At 40.5% G+C, this 22,172-nt stretch overlaps 1 protein-coding gene across 1 annotated transcript in view; it reads left to right on the forward strand.

Moving 5' to 3' along the window:
* ARID1B (AT-rich interaction domain 1B) overlaps positions 1-22,172 on the forward strand; it is a 337,486-nt gene that overhangs the window by 299,701 nt on the left and 15,613 nt on the right. The window contains 4 exon segments of the mRNA XM_085297989.1: positions 593-751; positions 7,084-7,293; positions 10,781-10,985; positions 21,066-21,204. Coding sequence (XP_085154115.1) covers positions 593-751; positions 7,084-7,293; positions 10,781-10,985; positions 21,066-21,204 — 713 coding nt within the window.

Consider the following 22,172-nt stretch of genomic DNA (forward strand, 5'->3'; position numbering starts at 1 on the left):
TCTTTTTCTTTTTTTCCTTCATTGTGTGGATCTGAAAGTTACTAGTTCTTACGGCATTTTAACTTGCGACCCAGGCCAAAAGTTGCGTGGGGATTCGGCTGTGCCAGGTGGGTGGGGAAGAAGGGTCTTGCCTGGTTTCAATCCTTGCAGCCATTTTTCTCTGCCTTCAGTTATAGCTTCCTGTTTTGGCCGCCTCAGCAGCAGCAACATACTTTAATATTTTGCTTTCCTGCCTTATTTGATTAAAATAAGGTGAACAGCTTGTTTTTTTTTCTTTCTTTCATAAGGGGAAACCCATGCTTAGCATTCCATGTGAGCTTGAAATAAGCATGGTGGCTTAGTGACTTTAGCCAAGCATCCAGCAAACTTTCCAAATTATACTAATGAGCAATGTTGTTTTAATACCTTTTATATATATATAAAAATATATTTATATATGTGTGTGTTTTCTGTATGTGTCTCTCTGTTTATATATATTTTATATATAAAAAAATTGGTCAGTCTGTTAAACTGGATGTATTTTTTTTGTTTTTAATACAGTTTGCCCTGCCTTTGTCATATTATTATTTTTTTTTTTATTCCTCTACCACAGGATAGCTACAGCTCTCAGGGTATTTCTCAGCCCCCAACCCCCGGCAACCTGCCAGTCCCTTCCCCAATGTCCCCAAGCTCTGCTAGCATCTCCTCATTTCATGGAGATGAAAGTGATAGCATTAGCAGCCCAGGCTGGCCAAAGACTCCATCAAGCCCTGTAAGTGGCTCTGGTTTTTTTGGTTTTTGTTTATTTTTTTGTAATTAATTATATTTTAATGCTTGCTTGTTTGTTTTATAAATTCCTTTTCTTCATTATTTATCCACTAAACAGTTTTCTTTCTTTATAACACTTGGGTACAAATTCTGCTCTYGGACACATGACTGTAAGTTCCACTGCCTGGCTTCAGTGGGGCCCGAGCATGCTCAGCCAAGGGCAAAATTTGTCCCAAAAGTAACTTGAAATAAGAAAGAGTAAAATCGCGTGCATCGTGCAAGTGTGCTGTCTGGTAATACAGCAGTTGTTGTGAAGAAAACATCCTTCCTGTAATGCATCAGCTTCCAAGCATGCCAACTGTGTTGTTAAGGACGATTCCATTGCTGTTCCTGGGCCCAAACTCCTTCACACAACTGTGACTTCACTCTGTTTGCTGCACTTGTCTCTGCTAATGTTGTGTAGAAAAAAACAAAACAAAACAAAACAAAACAAAACAAGTAATCATCTCCCCTGCTGAAACCCAGATTGGTCAAAGTTTGAATTACAGGCTCAGCACCGCAAAAAAAGGTCACGTACATTTTTGAAATATTCTTAATTTTGAATTGTGTATTTGGAAATGCAATTATTAGGTTATCAGGGCACAGTCAAGTAATACCGTTTTCTGATGTGCTTCATTCTCTTATTTTGAAATAACCCAAACTGTGGGTGAAAAAAACTTGATGTGTTTACATTTTTAGAAAACTACTTTTTTAGATAAATAATGTTTAGTCTATCTGGTACAGGTTATAAAGAAAAATCTGTGTGAGATGCGTGGAGCTAAAAATAAATGTTTTCATATATTTTATATATATATATATATATACACGTACACATACATAGAAAATCTATATTCATATATGTGTGTGTATGTATATGTGTGTGTGTGTATATATATATACATATATATAAAAAGAAAGTGCAAAAATAACCATATATGGCATATGGGGAGCAAATGTCCACTTGATCATTTTTGCTTTGTTTTTTTGGATTAGGAAAATATATGTTGTTCCTCTTTTTTTGCTTTTCAGGAAAAAAGTAATACTGATCATAATTTCTCTTTAGCAAAATACTGCAATTTGTAAAGGTTTTTTTTCAATGTTAATGTGCAGTTAACATAGGAACAGTTCTTGGATAATAATTTTCACAAGGTGATACATTGACAAGTATATCTCAAGGGAAACAGAGGAAGGCCATTTGGAGGGCAAAAAGGTCTACTCATCCAAAAATCAGATGTCTAGTGAACCCCCCAAGAAGAGGGGCAGCATGGCATGAAATGCACCACTGTAATTTTGATGTTTATTTGGCAGCAACTTTGAGTCTCAGAAGGCAGAGTCTCCACAAAGTCCCATCTTTTTTTTTCTTTTAACAGCATTTCAGAAAGGGTGGCACCAAAACTTGGTTTGTTTTCTTTTTAGAAATGTTTTGGGTATTGTTTCTTTGGGAGGTTTCCTGGGGGAAAGCAAGAGAGCTATTGCATAGGCTGTCTAAACACATCCAGTTCTTCTGAAAGGGGCTACCAAGTGGTAGTGCATTCCTGAGCTCATTGTATGAACTGCCTGACAAATCCGAGAGCCGTCATGAACTTCTGTGGAGTTTTTTCCATTTGAATGCAACAAAATACAGTGTTGGAATATATAAATGGAGAAAGTTAGTGCTTTCATTTTTAGAGCTCTTCTTAATGCCTTTCTCTTCAAATGCTGCTGCATCTTTGCTTCAGTTAGCCAGTCTCAGTACACAGATATGAGTAGCTTTAAAATGATAGAATGATAAGTGCCGTAAATCAGATGGTCTCTTTTTACCTATGAAGGCCAGCATATTGGATAATTTCATCGACTTCAACAGCTGTCTGACCTAGACTGGAACGATTGATTGCTGGCATTTGGTTACGCTTGAAAAAAGCCTGAATTTGCTCATTCCTTTATTAAAAGCTGCTTTATTCCAAASCTGCTTCATGTGCTACAACTTCTCCTTTCTAGCAGTGCATAAAAGCAAGGATGAGTGGTCTGTCATTCACTTCACAGTATCCTTGGGATCCTAAGTGGATCCTCTCAGTGTTTTCTATACGAAAGTGAAACACGAGAAGTACAGCAGGAACTGTTGAATGTTATGTTTTGAGGGCTCTTCAGGGATATAGGTAAAAGGATGCTGTTCTGCTATACTAATTTTATGTATAATGTCAATCCTTGGGAGAGGAAAGGTGACTTTAAATTAATTAAAAGAGGATATGAAAGCGTGGGTGCGCACTGCACGGGGTCACTGCGACATAAACAGCACAATAAGTTGTGAAAACCCTGTAAAGTGCTGTTCATTGTCCCTATGTGTGCACGGACATTGCACTAGGGGCAGCTGAATAGTACTGTGTAATAACAGTGCTAGCTCTGAGGGGTCTGCAAAGTCCTTCAGGAAAAAATCTTGACAAAGCAGTTTCTCCTGTGAAAGTTTGTCAGAGGTTGGACTTGGGCCACTGTTTTGTTGCCTGTATGTTCACACCTTGTTCTGTAATGAAACAGATCAGTATAGTAAATGTAATATTGGCAAGTTCTTCATTGAAATGGGAGAGGTGAATATTAGATAGTTCTATAAATACAGATTAGCTACAGAAATGTACAGAAACAAATGCCTTCTCCTTTAAAGCAGAATTTGCTACAGAAAATTCTGTTGTTCTAAAAGGCTCTATAAAATTACCAGTGAGAGTCTGCATATAATAGAATTTTATTAGGTGGTAGGTGTACTGAAAATAATGCATGGGGTTAAACAAATTTAGTATGGGAATTAGCTTCAGTTTCCTTGTATTTACTTACTTATTTATTTTTTAATCACCATTTAAATACGGCTGGTCCTATCTGTAGAAGATGAGGGTGGAGTAAGCTACAGCTAAATTAGTAAAGGTATGTGCAACAGGCCTGCACCAGCATGCTCTTGCCACCAAAATTATCAACAGAGCTTACAGAAGAAAAACTCATGCTCTGCATTCTTCCAGCGTTGCCTGGCATGTACCTGCTTATAACAGCCTGTTAATGGGATCTTCTTGTAATACGCCCTTATTTTCTGGTGTTAATATTTACGTGGAAGTAAATTTAGGCTTCCAGCTGAATCTGCCAATAAGGAACTAAAATTCGTGTGTAGCCTGGCTTGCACACCACTGTCATTTTTATGTGTTTAAGTTTATAAAAATACAGAAGAGGAAAAGATCTTTACTCTTGAGGAATAGCATTTTTCCCTCCAGTGCATTCTTCTGAAGTTAACATTTCATTTTAGAAGAAAATTGCACTCATTTTACAAAGCATGACAACCTGAAAGCTCACACAGTAAGAAACACTTCTTACCTTCTGTAAGCTGTGAAAAGTTTTCAGATGATACTATCATTTTAGAGCCTGCTGCAACACTGCTGTAAAGCAACATCATTTGAGACGTGTATTAGAAGAATCCAGTATGAAAAATTCTTAACTGATTTCCGTTCTACTCCGAATATAATTTCAAAAAGAAAACCTTAGTATATAAAAGTGAAAGCACAAAACTTGTAAATCTGAACATGCTATTAATAGTGAACCTGCATAAAAGTGAAATAGAAACTATTCTGTTGCTTCATGTGCTAAATATAAGCACATACAAAATTTGCTATGTAAGAGCATGGAACTTTAATTGGAGTTATCTGGCATCACAAGCGTGAGATGAAGATTAATGCTGATGAACAGTAGAGTATCTTAGTCCTTACTGCCGTTGGTAATAGGGTAGTTCCAGTTTGTTCAGCTATTCAGATTTGTATGATCCTATGTCTGTTCTCGTTACAAAATCAAATTTTTAGCAATATGACTTTCCTAATTGCCTATTCCTATCTACCTCCAAAAAAAAAATCTTTGACATAGTGTATTTGTTGAAAATAGACTGATTTTTTTGAACACCCAAATACATAGCAAGAGCTATTTCGAGTGAAACAATTTCCATTACAGGAACAGTTTGTGTTTCATTGCATGAACAGGGTTCCTGTCAAAGTACTTTCTTACCATCCATTTAATATCAGTAAACCAAATTCAGCCTTGACTCTGACATCAGTAGGAGTTACACCACAACTGAATCTTACTCAAGTGAATTCAAGAGTGCACCTCATTTCTGAGTAAGAAGGGTATTATTATTTCCCAGTAGGAAAGATTACTGCAAAAAAAGTTACAGAATCAGGAAGCCTGGCAAAAAACTTTACAGGAGGCTATCTGTTTAAATAAAATTAATATCCACTTGCTAGAAGAAACAGCAATGGCTCATGGAAATGCTGGGTCGTCCCCTCTTGGCTTCACATTTCTCTTCTGGCTCTCCTCCAGTGTTGCCGAGTTTCAGCAAAGGCTGGAGGGAGATACAGCGCCTGCCATGTTTTCCAGGCTAACGTGCACAATGAAGGGTGGCAATGCTTCTAAAATCATTGGCAGTTGGATGCTATCGCACTACATCTCTCGTGATGTCAGAGAGCCGTCCCTTGCCTGCGCTGTGTGGGATGTGGACATGTGGGTGGGCCTGTAGCATCCCTGAGGTGCATCTAGAGTCTTGTGTAGAGATGTGCAACCAGAAATAAATTGCTGCTTACTTCAAAGTGGTACTGTCTCCTGTTCACAATAAGGAAAAGGCTGAGGAAGGAAAGGGTGACTGACTAGATGAGTTTGAAGAAAGATCTACTGCTATCAACAACCAAGTTTATGATTTTAGTATACAGATGGAAAGAATAAGTTTCCTCCTACAGACTTCCATGTATGGGGCTCCTTTCCTAAAGCTTTAGGATCACAGAATCACAGAATCAGTAAGGTTGGAAGGGACCTCTGGAGATCATCTAGTCCAACCTCCCTGCTCAGCACGGTCACCTAGAGCATGTTAGACAGGGTTGCATCCAGGCGGGCCTTGAGTATCTCCAGAGAAGGAGACTCCACAACCTCTCTGGGCAACCTGTTCCAGTGCTCTGTCACTCTCACAGGGAAGAAATTCCCCCTCACGGTCAGACGGAACTTCCTGTGGTTCAATTTCTGCCCATTGCCTCTTGTCCTGTCACATGGGACAACTGAGTTTGTCCCCTTGACACCCTCCCTTCAGGTACTTYTACACATTGATAAGATCCCCCCTCAGTCTTCTCTTCCCCAGGCTGAAGAGGCCCAGCTCTCGCAGCCATTCCTCATAGCCTTTACCTCTACTGTTTRACTCTGAACCACCTTGTCTTCACTAATGAGCAAATCACTTCCCCTTCAGCTAGAGGGTCTTCCTGCAGCAGAAGCAGCACATCTGCTGTTAGATTGGAGGCAATTTAGAGAGCACCTAGTCCATCCACGTGTGGCTGAGCCCAGCTCACAGAAAAGATAAAGTGAAAAGTTCCAGCTTGTGTAGCAGCCTCAGAATTTTGTGCTGTCTCCACACTGAGAAGAGATAATTTGGGCCTTTGTTAGCTGTAAATCCAGAATAGCAGCAACAGAATAGTTTCATTCTCGCCCTTCTGCAGCATGAAGAAGTCTGCTCTTTCCACCACTTTTGGGTTTTCTGGTGGTGGTTCAGCTCTAGTTGCTGTGCATCTCTTCTTTTCCCCAGGTCATTCTGTTTTTCCGAAGGCAAGGTATGTGAAATGGCTATTCTCTTTCATCCTTCAAGAGAGGAGAGCAATAACTCATGACTATGAAGCTAATTGGCAGTTCACACAGAGTAGTGCCACCAATCTGCCTGTACTCTAGGCCCTCTTATTCATCTTGCTTTTGGCCAGCAATGGTGAGAAGAAATAGAAAAGCATAACAGTTTATGACTATCTAAATTGAGCACTACTCCCCAGAGTGCCAGGTTGCCATAATTTATGTTTTGGGCGATTCTTGTACAATTCCTGTTCTTGTAGAGCCATTAGGTTTTCTAGCATCTTGCTTTTCAGGAAGGTGGGGGATTTGATTTGGTTTGTTTTTAGGATTTTATAAAATTGTATGGGACAAACTTCTTTTTAATGTTGCCAAACTACTGATGAGAAGCACTATATGAGAGCTACCTGTTATTAAAATGACGTGAGGCAACATCAGAAACTTGCCTTCTGGGATCCAAAGTTCAGATCAGTGAAAGAAATATGAAAATGGGGAGTTTGGGCCCTTTATTTACAAAGCTGAATTTTCAGTATATGGACAGAGTGTACTGTTTGTGCCTGAACTAGTAGCCTTCATTCCTGACTGTTGTGTGATAGCTTTAGTTTGTTTGACATCTTCTCTTTTTCAATGTTGTGAGTTTCTTACTTTCTTTTCCCTCCCCCTCCCACCCTTCCCCCAACTCTTTTTTTTCTTTTTGCTATTCAGAAATCAAGTTCCTCTACCACAACTGGAGAGAAGATCACAAAAGTCTATGAACTGGGAAACGAGCCAGAGCGCAAGATGTGGGTAGACCGGTATCTTACTTTCATGGAGGAGAGGGGCACGCCTGTTGCCAGTCTGCCAGCTGTGGGCAAGAAGCCCCTGGACCTGTTCAGGCTCTATGTCTGTGTCAAGGAGATTGGAGGTTTAGCACAGGTGAGAAGAAATGCTCAAAAGTGAACAGTTCAAAAACATGATACGCATTCTTTCTCAAATATTTTCTGTGGGTTACACCATTACATTTTTAGCACTGACAGCTGAACAAAGGAAATAGCATTTCATGATAATCAGGCTGTAATATTTTTGGGACTGCATTTTGGTCTGTATAATTGCCCTAAAAATGAACAGTTTGAAACCAAATTGACCAAAATTGCCAAAAGCAGATTAAGTTGTTATCTGTTATGAGGATTCAGCGTTACTACTAAGAGAAGAAAAAAGGGAAAGACTGGATCACAGTCATGAGTAAGAAACAGATGATAGAGCTGGCAGGAAAAGGTTTTGAAATTTGTCCTTCTCAGGTAAGTGTACTGCCTCTAGGACAAATCAGTTCATTTCTCCTGAGAAGCGGGAGAGAGATTCTTGAAATACTGTCCTTCGTCCCAAACCTTTCATCTCTGAGTGTCCATTTATTGCACATTTGTGCCTTAGACATGGATTGTGCTTTCCCTGTGTTTGGAAAATGCTTGTGGAATGTTTTGTTTTGCCTTAGAAACATAATGTTCTAAGGCAGAGGTGAATCACTTACTGAGATGAAGGAAAATAAAACCAGGAAGAGCTGAGAATAAAAAATAACAGTGTTAGAAGACARGCAGGCAGACAACTTTTTGTAGCCTTGTTCCTTTTACTAGGAGTATTTGCTGTGTTACAAGTGGGAACAGCTTTGGCTTATATTACCAGTTAACTGGAACTAGGAATTCTTGCAAAGGGATATGTGGAAAATAAGTTATTTAGGGCTCTGTATGATTGACCACCACAGAGCAGAACCAAATGTCTGTCTGTATAGCACTGTAAAAAGGCAAAGCAGGAAAACAGCTATGAAATGGTCAGTAGAAGCTGTCTTAGCTTTGGTATTCAGTCATCTCTCCTTTCCTGATGCTTGCAAAGCATTGAGTTTCTCCCTTGTGTCTAGGGGATTAGCCAGGCTAAGTGCTGAAAGTTCCTGTGAAGTGCTGAGACCTGTCATTTCCATGGATTTAAGAACAGTTGAGGATGTTCAGTGCTTTGCAGGATTAGGCTGTAAACATAGATGTATAGATAAATATCTATATAAAATATTTAATATTGAAAGAGATAAAACTTCACACTAACCTACAAAATTTGAACATCAAAGTATGGCAAGTCAAATTAAATCCTCAGAGCACTTTTAGTGATATATCTGGTTAGTTCAGGAAAGACACTCCCAGCATCAATTAAAACATTTTAATGCTGTTTTTAATAGCACACTTTACAGCGTAGGATTTGACTGCTGAATTAGATCATTGGCCCCTCAAATCCAGAGACATTAGCTATTCCTGTTGCTAAAGGAAGGCAGAGAACCCTAACACAGTTCACCTTACCAGTTACTAAATGTTAAATGTGGGTAAGAGATGGCATCCTGCCATTTTCAGTGATCAGTTCTTGCCCCCCAGCATCATAAAGATTCGATTACTTTTAGCTCAGAAACTTTATTATAGGTAAATCGTGTCATGAAGCTTCTCTGCCTCATATGATGTATCTGGGGCTGTAGTATATGACTGTTAGCGTTAAAAATTAAGCAGGAAGGTGAGGCCCGAATGAGATATGCTGAAGAGTCCTTCATGTTTGCTCATTACTTGGGAAATCTTTTTGTTTTGGAAGGCTCGGTGAAAATTTAGAGTGACAGACATTATGCATTGCTAAAGAATAGATGCCAAACACTCAGACTCATTTTTTTGAAGGAGCCTGAGTTACAGATTTGTGTGCTTCAGTACTGATAAGAATTGACATTGAAAATAAAGGCTCTTGGTTTTGCTGTTATGCCCACATGAATGATCACCGTGTTTGTCTGTTTGGGGCTACTGAGAGGTGCAGGGCTTTGCCTGATGAGATTTATTTAAATGCATTTGAGTGACGTTCTCCTATAAAATTGTTGCTCCAACTGCTACGCTCCATGTCTCATGATGCTGCCCAGAGAGTGACAGGAAATGTAGCTGTGCAGCAGCGGTACATATTCTCTGTCTGAATACTTGCAAATGATGGGGTCCCAACATGAGCAGAGCAGCTGTTGGCAGTCTTCTTTTAAATGCCAATATACTGGGCATTTAGGCATGAATGTTTCTGTTTGCATTATGCAGTGTTCATTATGCACCACTTAGCTCTAAGTCAGTAGGCACAAAGGGCTGTGTAACTGGATTTCAAGCCTYAACAGGGGCAGTTTATGAAAATCTCTTCTCCTTTAACTTCTGGGTTCTTGCAGAATGTACCAGAAATACAAAAACATTTCACGGAGCCATGTCAATCTGCCTGCTATTAACACTATCCCCAAAAATTCTTTCTTGACTTGCAGCAGGTACAGTGTTATTAAACACAGAAATGCAAGAAATACTTCCTTTGCTGAAACGTAGACTTTAGCAGCAGTATGGCTAATGATAATCTTTGTAGTTACACAAGTTAAGTTGGGATCGTAAAATCCATGGCTCAGGGCAAGTACTAGTCATCATGACATGCAAGAATCAGGATTCTTCCCCAACAGAGACCGAGATGCTCAGACCTTCAACACCCATTTATTTCAGTGCTGCCTCCCCCTCGCTGGATCATACGTAGCAAAACTATTTTGAGTGAACATTGGGCATTAACAGCAGCCAATATTTTTGCTGTACTGGTACAACTGAATGAAACAGTGGTATCACCCAGCATGACAAATGAACTATGCTGTTGTTACAGATCAGCAGTGTTCAAGGAACTCAGGAACAGCTTCTTTCAATATTCTTTGCCTTCCACTTCAAACAAGACTCGGAGCAGAGTTATGTAGTCAGCACTGTAATGCAGAGTATTGCTGGACTAGCCCTGTGTTTTTGAAGTCTACCCTAATTAATTAAGGGATCTCATTTCATGTTGCTTCTCATCTTGCAAAAGGATCACAGATCTGTCCCTGCAAGACACCCTAAAGTGACAGGACTTGAACCAGGAATTACAGGCTAAACTGACAGCTGGTAGCTATTTTGGAGGGAAAATTTTTTTTCATATCAATGCTTAAACACTTGAATGGCAGAATAATACTATTATTGCTTTTAAATTAGTTTTTAGGAGCTACTTTTTAATTAGAATGGGGTGGATGCGGGTATGTGTCAGAGTAAGCGAGCGTGTTTGCTTGCAGATAAATTGCTAAGTGAAGAGCAAAGGCCCTGGAAGAGTACAGGGCATTTAAAAGATGCACCTTGCAGAAGACTCCCAACAAGCAAGACTTTTCATGTAGCTGTTGGCTGGTGTCTTAATGGTTTTATAACTGTAAATGCTGTAATGCTGTCTATGCATTACTGCATGTGGGAGCAATGAGCATTAGTTAAAAGAGGAAAATTAAAAAAAAAAAAAAAGGTAGGCCAAGACATTAAGTGCTTTTTTGTCTCCTGACTTTTAAACAAACCACTTTGCTGCAAGCCAATGATTCTACCATTTGTTGTGCTAGGTTAATAAAAACAAGAAGTGGCGTGAGCTGGCAACCACTTTGAAYGTTGGCACTTCAAGCAGTGCAGCCAGCTCGCTGAAAAAACAATACATTCAGTACCTGTTCGCCTTCGAGTGCAAGATTGAGCGTGGGGAGGAGCCCCCTCCAGAAGTCTTCAGCACTGGAGATACTAAGAAGCAACCTAAGATTCAGCCGCCATCTCCTGGTAAGTAGAAAAACTGCAGTCTCTTACACAACTATTTTTTAAAATGCAGAAGATACTCATGAGATTGCACTTTGTGTGTTTAGAAATATCTCTTTCTAATGCAGCACAAACTAGCTGGCTAAATACATTGTTGGCGTCTTGTCTGCAAACCTGAGCTAGCTCCTAGCTGATGTCGCATTTGACTGTGAAGGGCCACTGAAGTTATGTACTTAATTTGTCATTRCTCACTCATACAAACATATATACTCACTCAAATGTATATAAAGGTGTGTGCATCAACATATGCTGAAGTATTTGCTTCTCARTCTGACAGATTCAGAGTTATCACACTAGGAAAGATAGCTTTATGCAAGAATATGCCTGTAGTGTGTGTTAGACATGGGCCACCCAGTATTAAAAAGTGTACATTTATTTAAAAATCGGATTCGGTTACTGGCAGTTGCATTACTGTTGCTCTGAAACTGAATATTCAGCATAGCTATTGGGAGTAAGGATGTTAGACACTGGACTGATCGGTGACTCTCAGACAGTTGCTCTAATACAAATCGTTTTGAGTATGGGGCAGGTGGAGAGAGCTGAGAGTATGGCATAACCTCACAGCCAGACTTGGTAGTTTAGAGGCACGCTCTCTAGTCTGTTGTTGCTAATCCCATGTATCAGATTAGCTGTTAGTATCACTGCCAGTATCTCATCTGAAAAATTGGCGTGGACAATGCTTGATTTTGGTCGCTTTTTTGCATGTACTCATTAGTGTTTGAAACCACACTGTTTTATTTCTGTATTAATTCAGGTCAGATTTTGATAGCTGTGATTGATATTCAATGCAGGAAAATTTTAAGTAGTAATATTTTAAGCACGTAGAAAAAGTATTTTTCTATAATGTTGACACCTGAGCTACCTATGGAACAGGAAAATTCCTCTTTGATTTGCTGGTTATTAGACATTTCTGACCAATAAGATAATTCTGTTAATACCTATCTCTATAATTACTATCACGACAACCACCTCCTCTTATTGCCAGCAGAATATCATTCCCAGACTAGTTAAAACAGTTTCCTGCATTAGAAGGCAGCATTTAATATAAGTAAAAAGTATTTAAAATAATTCAATTTCTGTTACTGCAGTTTACTGGCTGAAGATAGGAAGTGGAGAGTCAGGGATCTAGGAAGCTCTCCCATCAGTTTGCAGGCTATAAGGCGTCAGTTTGAGAATTCCTCTCATAGATACCGGAAACTGCAGAGACCTTTTTAATCATATAATACAGTTCTTGCCTTTACAAGATCATTTCTTATGATAGTGCTTTGTCAGTAGAGTAAAAGATACTGTCTCTAAGGCTTATATCTTTTCCTTTTACAGACTAATGTATTTTTTAAGAATATCAGGGTGAAGTTTAGTTCAAATGTGTTTTTCTAGCTACATCTCTTCCTGTAATACCTTAAATAGTTCCTCTTCCTTGTTAACACTTAGGGTCATCAAGTACCCCAACACTGATAATTTAATGTAGAAAATAGTTAAGTTACTTTGCAAAGCAAGCTTACAAAATTGGGGGATAAAACACTTAGTAATAGAAGTGAAGCCTACAATCCAAATATTTATGTGCCTAAAAGAAGCACGGGGTGCCCAAAAGGTGCACCATTTTTAAAATTAAAAGATGTTTGGATTTGCTTGACACTTCCAGAGACAGCTGGTAAGAGGAGCTGAAGCTTTAGACTTAAGGAGGGTGAAAAGAAAATTCATTAAAAAAAAAGCTAAACAACAATACTAAAATTGAAACAGTACTCTGCTTTTTTCTCTTCTCCTTTATCCCTCCCCCTCCAACACTGCTCACAGTAATTTTCTTCAGGGACAATCAAAATTAAATAGGCTGAATTTTGAGATGAGGAGTCAGTATTTAAATATGTAGACTTGAAACAAAGGAATGGAAATGTCCCTTTTCACAAGGTCCTTTTGCATCATCATGCTACAGATGAAAATGACAAAGTCCAAGTTTGAATTTATCATAACATTCAAACAAACTGTCTATAAAGAGAACTGAAACTATTTTTCTAAAATAAAAACACAGCAGGACACCGCAACTAGAAGAGGGGGAAGCAAGCAAAGATCTCAAGGTTTGTTTTGTTGGCTAGAAAAGAACTCGTGTCACTGAATGGACTGCACTTCTGTATGGAGAAAAGCTTTCCCAGTGTGTATCAGCTTTAGTACATGAAATCCCGCTGAGGTATAGATGCTGCAGAGAGTACAAGCCTGTTCTCTTAATAGTCAGCTTTTTTCCTTGCGCCTTTTTCTTTAGTATATACCAACATTAACATTTTAACTGCACAAAAGAAGTAGAGTTGTGGATGTACTTTAGATAATCTGTTAGTCTTTGGCATTCACACAGAACAGGAGCCCAATACAGCAAGAAACAGTAGCCTTGGAAGGTCCTTGCTTTAAACATTAGGGCCTCTGTTGTGCAGTTAACTCAGTGTAGGCAGAGCCACTTTGAAGCTAACTCCATTTGCAGGGAACTAGTTGCAATATTAGTGCCAAAATTAATTCTGATAAAAAAGCAGGGGCACTTGTCTCGGAGAGGAGTGTGTTGTATTTAGTCCAATTCTAACCAGCTGACGCTATGAAATCAGGGTCATGAGAGAGTTTAAAAATCAGCTGATCTTCATAAAACTTTTAAAAATAAATGTTTTAATTGCTAGTAAAAATATGCAGGGATTAGCAGCTGCCTCGGTCCAGAGAAGATTTTGGCTCGATGAAACTGCCAGGTGGATGTTACGTGGGAAGAGCAGGCTGCAGTGCACTTCAGAGCAAGGCATTTCTTGCAGACATCCCACAATCAAGGGGCAAATACATGACTGTGTTGCAGATGATCTTTAGAGTGTAATCATTGAGGGGACCCCTAGGAAAGACAGTGTAACAACCATAGGGAACAGATTTCTGTAGAACAGTCAGGGAAAGGATCCGATTTGTAAGTCAGATTTATGGGACTACAGTGCAGTGGTCTGGGCTCACGAATGAGTCCATTTGCTTATAGCTCTGTATTTGGGATTCTCTCTTCATTTCTACTTTTTACAACATCAGTCTAATGGAGTAGATGGTGCATACAGGGGTGCAGAGTTTAGTGCTGTGTACACTGCAATTCAGGACAGTATAGTTCAGCAGCTAGAGAAAGGAGTCAAACTAGAAGAGCCAAACGACTGGCTAGTTGGCTCTGTTTGGTAGAGGTTTGCACAGTAGCCAAGATATTAGGGGTAGGACACGCTGCCTGTTTTAACACGTTGCCTGGCTTCATATTGCTGTCAGCTCCTCTTCCATTCTTTCGGAAACCTCCTCGGGAGAGGTGGGCCTGAGTGTGCCTGAGTGTGCTGAGAGGTGGGCTGGGCAGGCTGGAGACCGGCTTGTGGAAGGCTGAGTGAGACCTTGGCTGCACGGCTTACATCAGTTCAGCTCAGGTAATACCATCAGCAGTGAAGGCCATACAGGCTGACTGGAAGAGTTTGTATCCAAGACCCCAAGGGGCTTAGGCCCTGGTCGTTGGGTCCGTGCCAAAGCCCATGGTGACTGTTGCCTGCTCTTTTGCTGGCACGGCGAGCCCCTGACAGAGGCAGGCACTYGCTGTGGGTTCGTAAGCGTCCTTCCAGGACTGCAGCACTTGCCAGAGGTGCGTGCAAACACAAAGGCTCTTCATGTCACATACCCCTTTTTGACCAAAACATGCACAAACTACGTGGCAGATTCTAAACTGAAAATAACTCTGGGCAGCTCTTGTGCCGAAGCACTTACGGGCACCACAAACAAGTTTCAAAAAGCATCAGCATGAAGGAGTTACTTTTTGCTGCGGTGCTGTGGCACTGCAAACTCCTCGCTGCACTATGCACTTGCACCTGTATGGCTCAAATTTACAGACTGACCAGTTCATCCTGTACCGACTGAATATGACGGGCACCGCGGCAGAGCTGAGGGTGCTCCTGAGAAACACTCAGGTGCGGGTCCTGACGCCAGCAGAGCAGGTCCTTACGGCAGTCCTGGAAAATTGCGTGCCGATGCCTGAAAGCGAGATCCCCGGGGCGTTCCCTGCCTTTCCTTGGCAGCACAGACACGAGACGCGGGGAGGGAACCGGGGCGCCGGGATGCCCCGGGACATGCCGCRCTGCAGCCTCATTCAGCGAGCACATCCGTAACCAAACCCATCCGTCTTCCCCAGCCGGCGGCTGCCCCGGGCGCTGTTTTTAGCGGCAGGTGATGTCACGGCGCCCGTCGGGAGGCCAGCCAGGGAATCCCCGYGGAAGAGGGACGGGCGCGCGGGGTCGGCGCGGCCACCGGCAGCAGCCCAGCCGCACGGGGCCGCTGGATTCGCGCCGTGTAAATGATCCTCCCGGCGTGGCGGCTGGCTGCCCGCTCTGAAGTGTGCAAATGCACTTACCCTTCAGTAACCTCTCCGTTGTTTACTTTAGAGTATACGTTTGTAGCTTCTGGCAAAAGGTAGGGATATCCTAGAGAGCACATCAGGCCTCCTATTAATGGCGTTTCAAGAGTTGCAGCCTTTCTTTTTTTTTTTTTTTTTTTTTTTTTTTTTCCTCTCTCCTGAAGGGAAAAATTGCTGGCAGGAGGAAGATTTTTTTTCCTCTTTCTTTCTTTCTTTCTTTCTTTTTATTTTTTTAACTTTCCCCTTACCTGCACGTCACCGCTCTGGTAGCTAAAGGAGGGTCTCTTCTGAGAGCAGCGCCACCTGGGCTGGGGGCTGCGCCAGGGCCCAGCGGCCGCTCAGAGTGACGCGCGCCGCCRCCGCGGGGGCTGTGCAGGACCTCACCTTCCGCACGGAGGGAGACGCCGCCTCTCGTTCATTTTGGGTGGGTTTTCCTGACAGCTCCTAGGAACATCTTCGTATTGTAGGTCTGTCATGGCACATGAAAGGCAAGTGTTAGGCATGTGTGTGTGAGAAGAAGAACTAAATACGTGCGCAAAACAAGTATTTTCCTGAACACGTGCGGGTCAGCTGTAGAGTCGTGTAAGCTGAGATTACCTATGCTGAAAAAAAGGGTGTTATTTTTCACCTTCCTTCTTCGTTCATTGTTTTGTACTGATGCTTTTGAAGCACTTGAAAAGATACAGTTTCTGCTTCAGGATGTCTACAATCAAATTTAAACAGCTATCACAATAAAAACCCTGAAAGGAGGGATGCAGAATTTCAGAGAACAGCGTAGAAAAAGTAAAATTTTAGCTGAAACATGARAGAAAAAATGGTACTTTCTTACAGAAAGGATTGTTTTCATATTTTCTAATTGGAAAATATTGCTAATAGCAATGTGTGTAAGATTTGTAAGTATGTGTGAGGGGACATAACTAATTTGCCTTTAATGCGTGTGCACGCAGGCACATGTGTGCACATGTAATACACAAAATCTATGTTCAAAGTGTATTGCTTTTGTTGAGAAGTCAAGTGCTCGGTAGTTAGGAAATGCCGAAAGTGAGATACAATCTTTGCAACCTTAATTATGTTTCCTTGTGCATGTACAGTTTGATACACTCTTTAATTACACAGTTGCATACTAATTCTTCTGTGAATAGCCTGTGTCATTCACTGCACTGAGCAGACAGTGCTCAGTGAATTAGCAGCTATTCGGTATTTTGTTTTATCCTCACTGTTTAATACGTGGCCATTACATATGGCACATTTTTCAAAGCAGACTCAGGCAGAGAGTTATTGATTTATTCCTTGATTTTTCTCTAGCTTTCATCACAGCTGTATCTGAGGGCTTTAAAAGCATTAATCAATCTTTGCACTACCCATCTGAGGGGAAAAGTAATATATGATTTCCATTCTACATATGAGGAATTGGGCCACCAAAAAATTTATATCATGAGCATCTGCTAATTCAGCCTACCAGTTTTCTGTGTTTTGCCATGTATGTGATTTTAGCTGTTGCCCTACATCTTCTGCACAACAGCAAATCAGCATGTCTAAACAGACCCTCTGAGAAAAGGAACAGACATATAAGTACCTCTTGTGAAAAATTTAGCTTCACTCATATGCCCAGTAGTGCACAGGCATTTGGTAGAGAGCAAGAGTAAAATTCAGTTCTCTAGGGCAGAATTCAGCATCATCTGCCTTAATCATGGCAGCTGGGTGCTATTCATGGATGCTTTAATCGTCCCTTCTCAGCAGTCCTCTGCTACATTTGCAATATGCCTTCCAACATCTGCAGCGAAGGAAGCAGAGATCCTGCTTCCTGCAGACAAGCATCCTGCCCTATGCAGCCTTGGTCATCCCCAGAGCTGGCCAGGTATCCTAATGAAAGCACAGCTGCGTGCTGAGGGCTGGCGAGCTGCAGATGGTAGCACCCATTGCTGAGGTGTATGCAGTAGGAAGCACAAGCCCTTGTTATGTTTTTTGTCTTTTCATTTCCAACTTATCCCTGTGCCTTTTTATCCCCACTCCCCCTTCTCCTTACTTAGCCAGACTCAGTCTCCCCTCTTCAAGTTTGTTTCCTCTTCAGGGTTTTGTTGTCCCATCTCTTCACCTATTCTCCCATTTCCTCCCTCTGCAAACATCCCCTCACCTTCCCCTTCACAGCCTCTCCATCTGCCTCTCACCCTAAACTGCGATCCCACTTTCTCTACTAGCGCTTTGTCCTCAAAGCCACTTCTGATTCTTTCCCCAGACCTTAACTCTCATTACATACATTTTCTGGGCTTTCCTGGTATTCTCTGTTCTCTAGTCCACATCCATAAAATTTAAGACTTCTCAGATCTTAGTCAGATCTCAGCAACATCTATGTCTTCTTCCCAGTCCCCTTGTCAGTCTTGTTCTGGTCTCCTTTTCTGTCAACAGTCAGAGACCCTATTTCCCTGCCTTCATTTGCCAACYTTTGTAACCTTTGAGACCTTGTGGGAGGTGGCTTCCTTGCTGCAGGTTCAGCTCCACAATCAAGACTGCTCACATCAACCCAGGAGCTGAATTGCAGTGAAAGTCCTGCTCACTTCCRGTCTGAAATAAGTACAAACAGGATTTTTACACAACTAAGCAGTGAATGGATAACAAGCTACCAGTATGTACATACAAAGAGAAATTTTTCGCAAGTTTATGATTGGACTACATCAGAATAAATGGAGAACAGCAAAGGTACTTTTCCTGTCACAGACATGTCCCTGCCACTACTACCAATTTTCAAGCTTCTGCTTCAAACAGTGAGGGCAGCATAGATACTGTGGACTGGAAAAGGTGACCAAATACATATTTGGCTTGGAAAATACACAAAAAAAATCTCTTTTGGGAGAGAACAGAAGAGGACCATATACTTTTTAAGCATATTCTTAGAAAAAGAATATCTGCCAGTTACAGTGAATATCTCCCCCCCCCCCAAAAAAAAAAAAAATCTGAGGGAAAGATTCAGCTGGAAAACTTCCTCATGATAGGCTTGGCCAAGGTGCAAGTAACTGAAAATCACACCTTAGAGAAAGARTTAAGCTGCCTAAACAATGATACCTGCTGTACCAACAGGAACCATTCTGAGTACATGCTTGTATTACTTTCAAGGAATGTGCTCTTTACCTTGACACTATTTCTAAAAATAGAGCTGAACTATTTGGTGGCCTGCAAGTGCATGACACAGAAGTAATTGTCTCTGCAGTTGCTTGTAGGTCATATTGCTCACACATCCATACGTGGGCCCTCTTGGCAGCTGATGACCTAATAGACCCCGAGATGGAAACCCTTCCAGTCACTCTGTGCTCTGCAGGTGTCCCTGAGCCAATAGAAGTCAAGAGCAAAAAAATATTAAGAAAGCAGTACTAGTAGCTTTGCCCTTCCCTTCTAATACTCGCCTTCCAGTTTCCAGCTGTTTAGAACCAGTCATCTAGAAGGAGGGGAAAAGGGGAATCCGAAACCTTTCAACCATCACCTAGCAGATAGGAATTTAACTTGTCAGTTCTTAGTTCCTTTTCTTTTAAAATCTTCTCTTACAGAGGAGGATTTTATAAAACACATTGTTACTTAATAATAAAAATATCTTGTATTCATGGCACCCATAAATACTGAAAAAATATTTTACTTGTTTTCTTTAGATATGAATTAAGYTTTTCCTGCTCAGGTAGGCTAGGGAAGAACTTAGTTGCTGTTACTTGCCCATCATAAGAGAAACATGAAATGTATGGGATGAGGCAATATCGTATTTTGTAGTCTGGGTACACTAAAATGCTTATGTGTTTCTAATATAACAACATAGTGTGTGACAATGTGTGACTTAACTCAGAAATCCTTTCAAGCTTTTCAGAAGCAATCTAGGCTTGTGTTTGAAGCACTCAAAAGGGTAAGAGACCTGGGCTGGCTCAGGAGTCATTTAGACAAAGGGCTCATTTTATGTCAACATGACAACTTTATTATCATACGTATTTGTCTTTTTATAGTGCTAAAGTCTTCAGTCAAATATAGCATTATTTTTTGCAAATGTTATTATATTAATGGGATCAGGGAGTTTTTYTTCAACTTTCTTTGAACTGTGCTACTGTGTGAGCAGAATCTGAATATGCCACAGAAGGTTGAGGACAGGAACAATGCGAACTACAGCGTGTGGATTTTACACATGCACTTGCTGCTGAGACTGATTTCCAAGTAGCGGAACATGAGTTACAGATATAAATGAAACATTTAAAAGGAGGTTCTTCGGTTAAAAATAAGCTCTGCCTGCTGAGATGGTCTTTTAGCATTTGAAATCAATTTTGAAYTTCTGTCTCTTTCACATACAGAGGAGTAGCCCATACCACTTGTTTCAGTTTGCCCTCTAACAGTAATTTGTAAAGTTTTGTTCATTGCTTATTGAAGTAGATGGTCAGGTACTAGAAAATGCTTACAAGTGCAGTTCATTTTAAAAAGAGAGAGAGAGACCTCTGAAGCCAAAGCTGTGTCTTCCTGAGTTTATTAAATTTATGGGTTTTTTTTTTATTTGTCATTATTTTTCAACAATTGCATCAAAAGATTTGATCCTACAATTATTCCTCACGAAAAAGTGCTGCTGCAAGCACGAAGCCAGACCCAAAGCTTATACACTGTTATCAATTTCCATGAATTGTCTGTGGGAATTCGTATGGAATAGTAACTTCAGTATCTGCTTTGTAGCACTGGTTTGAATATATTTTATCATTAGCTTAAGTGATATATTCATTTAATGCCCTATGATAATTCCCTATATTACTGCTTAGTCTCATTAGAATAGAACATTTCACACTTTGCTACAGTCATTGTTGTAATCAAGAATATAGCAATTTACCACAGTTTAAATGGATAGGGGTGCAGGAGGTACTCTCTTACTTTTTGACATCTCAACATAAATGTTTCTGGAGATGAAATAGATGCTTTGCAGAATTGACACAGTCTTTTTGCACATGCTCTACATTGATCCTGAATATCTTTTGTGAAGTTATCCATTGCTGTTTTTACAAATTTACTAGGAGTATTAGTCATAGCCTCTTGTTCAACTTCTGCTTTCTGTGATTGTTTTCTTCTTAAACAAGATTACCTTTTGCATTTCCTAAATAGTCTTTTGCCACATTGTCTGAAAGATGGCCCAGGGTTGCAGTATAMCACTAATCATTTGCTATGTGGTATACTGCAAAAAACCTCAGAAATGTCTGCTCTTTAATAGTAACTGAAATTATGAATTTATACTAATATATCAGTTTAAATTTGTAAGGAAAAGCCTCTGGCTGAAATTGCCATATAAATGTGTATTTTGTAATAGTGAGTATATAAAGAAGCTATGCCAAAGAACAACCTTTCATTTACTCTATTGTAAACTATAGACAATTAACTTTGTATCTCTGACCTCTGATTTAAATGATCCTTCACCTAGATGATTTTTATTCGTGTTGCTTCAGGCAGTAGATTAAATTCACAGTTCCAGAAAAGATGATGGCTATTACTGCACAGCATATCCTGATCTCAGAGGATTTGGGGGGAACTTATAAAGTATTGAGATGTGTGATATAAGCAGGCTTAGGGGGGAAAGAACTAGTTTCTCTCYTTGGTGATTATTATTTCCACGGTAACTTGGCTGCTGTCTCTTAATATTTCMTTTTTCTTTTATCTTCCAGCTAATTCTGGTTCCTTACAAGGCCCACAGACTCCACAGTCTACTGGTAGTAATTCCATGACAGAAGTGCCAGGCGATTTGAAGCCCCCAACACCAGCATCAACACCTCATGGACAGATGACACCTATGCAGGGTGGCAGGTATGAAAAGTGCTTTGCTTCACCTTTATTAGGTTCTAGTTCCACAACAGTTTAAGCCAGTCTCACTCTTTCCCAACTGCTCAGGCACTTATCTAATTCTGTGGTGAACCAACTGGAGCCTTAAAAATGGCAGAAAGCAATTTATTTTTGGAGGGGAGGGAGGGAATAGAAARAAGGTGTAGGAGCTGCRTTAGCCTCTAAATCCCASAAAAGGATCAGAAAAACACCAGTGCAAAGGAGGAAATGAGAGTATGTGAGGTGTGGGGAGGAAGGTGAAAGCCAGCAGCACCAACTTAGAAACACAACCTTTTTTTTTGCTTACAGTCCTCCTCTGGTGTACAGGCCTAGTYATTCATGCTCAGGAGGGAGGAATTCAAACCAGAAAGGGTATAGAGAAAAGTCAGCGGAATGATCAGGGAACAGGGAGATAAAGGTGCTTGTCTAGCCTAGCAACATGAAGGCTATGAGGCATATTGGTTGCTCTCCATAAGTACGTTTGGGGGCAAACATTAGTGATGGAGAACAGTTATTAATTAGATGAAGGGCAATGTTAGTTCAAGAACAAATGGATATAAACTATGAATAAATTCAAGCTGGAAATTAGAAGGTTGTTCCTAACTATAAGAAGTAAGGATCTAGAGTACTCCTCTAATAAATACAGTGAGGCAAAATTCTGTAGTTTTATGTARTTCAATCAAATCATGAAAAGTGTATATAATAAGGCAGTTAAGTGAGACACAGCATTCAGCTAAGTGGACTAKGAGAATCCTTTCAGTCCTATGTCCTGTAAATCACACATACCTGCCTAATCTGCAGTGAGGTCTTCTAAGCATTCACTAAAGGTCCCTAGCCCACTGAAATCCAGAAAAAAAAGTTCCTGTTGACTTCAGTCGGAACATCACTGAATCCTAAACAATCTACAGAAACTTCCAAACTTAATATACTTACGGTTTATTTTCTACATCGGT

Source organism: Rhea americana, unplaced genomic scaffold, assembly GCF_003343005.1.
Source record: "Rhea americana isolate MKP2758 unplaced genomic scaffold, rheAme1 scaffold_134, whole genome shotgun sequence".
Classification (NCBI taxonomy): Eukaryota; Metazoa; Chordata; class Aves; order Rheiformes; family Rheidae; genus Rhea; species Rhea americana.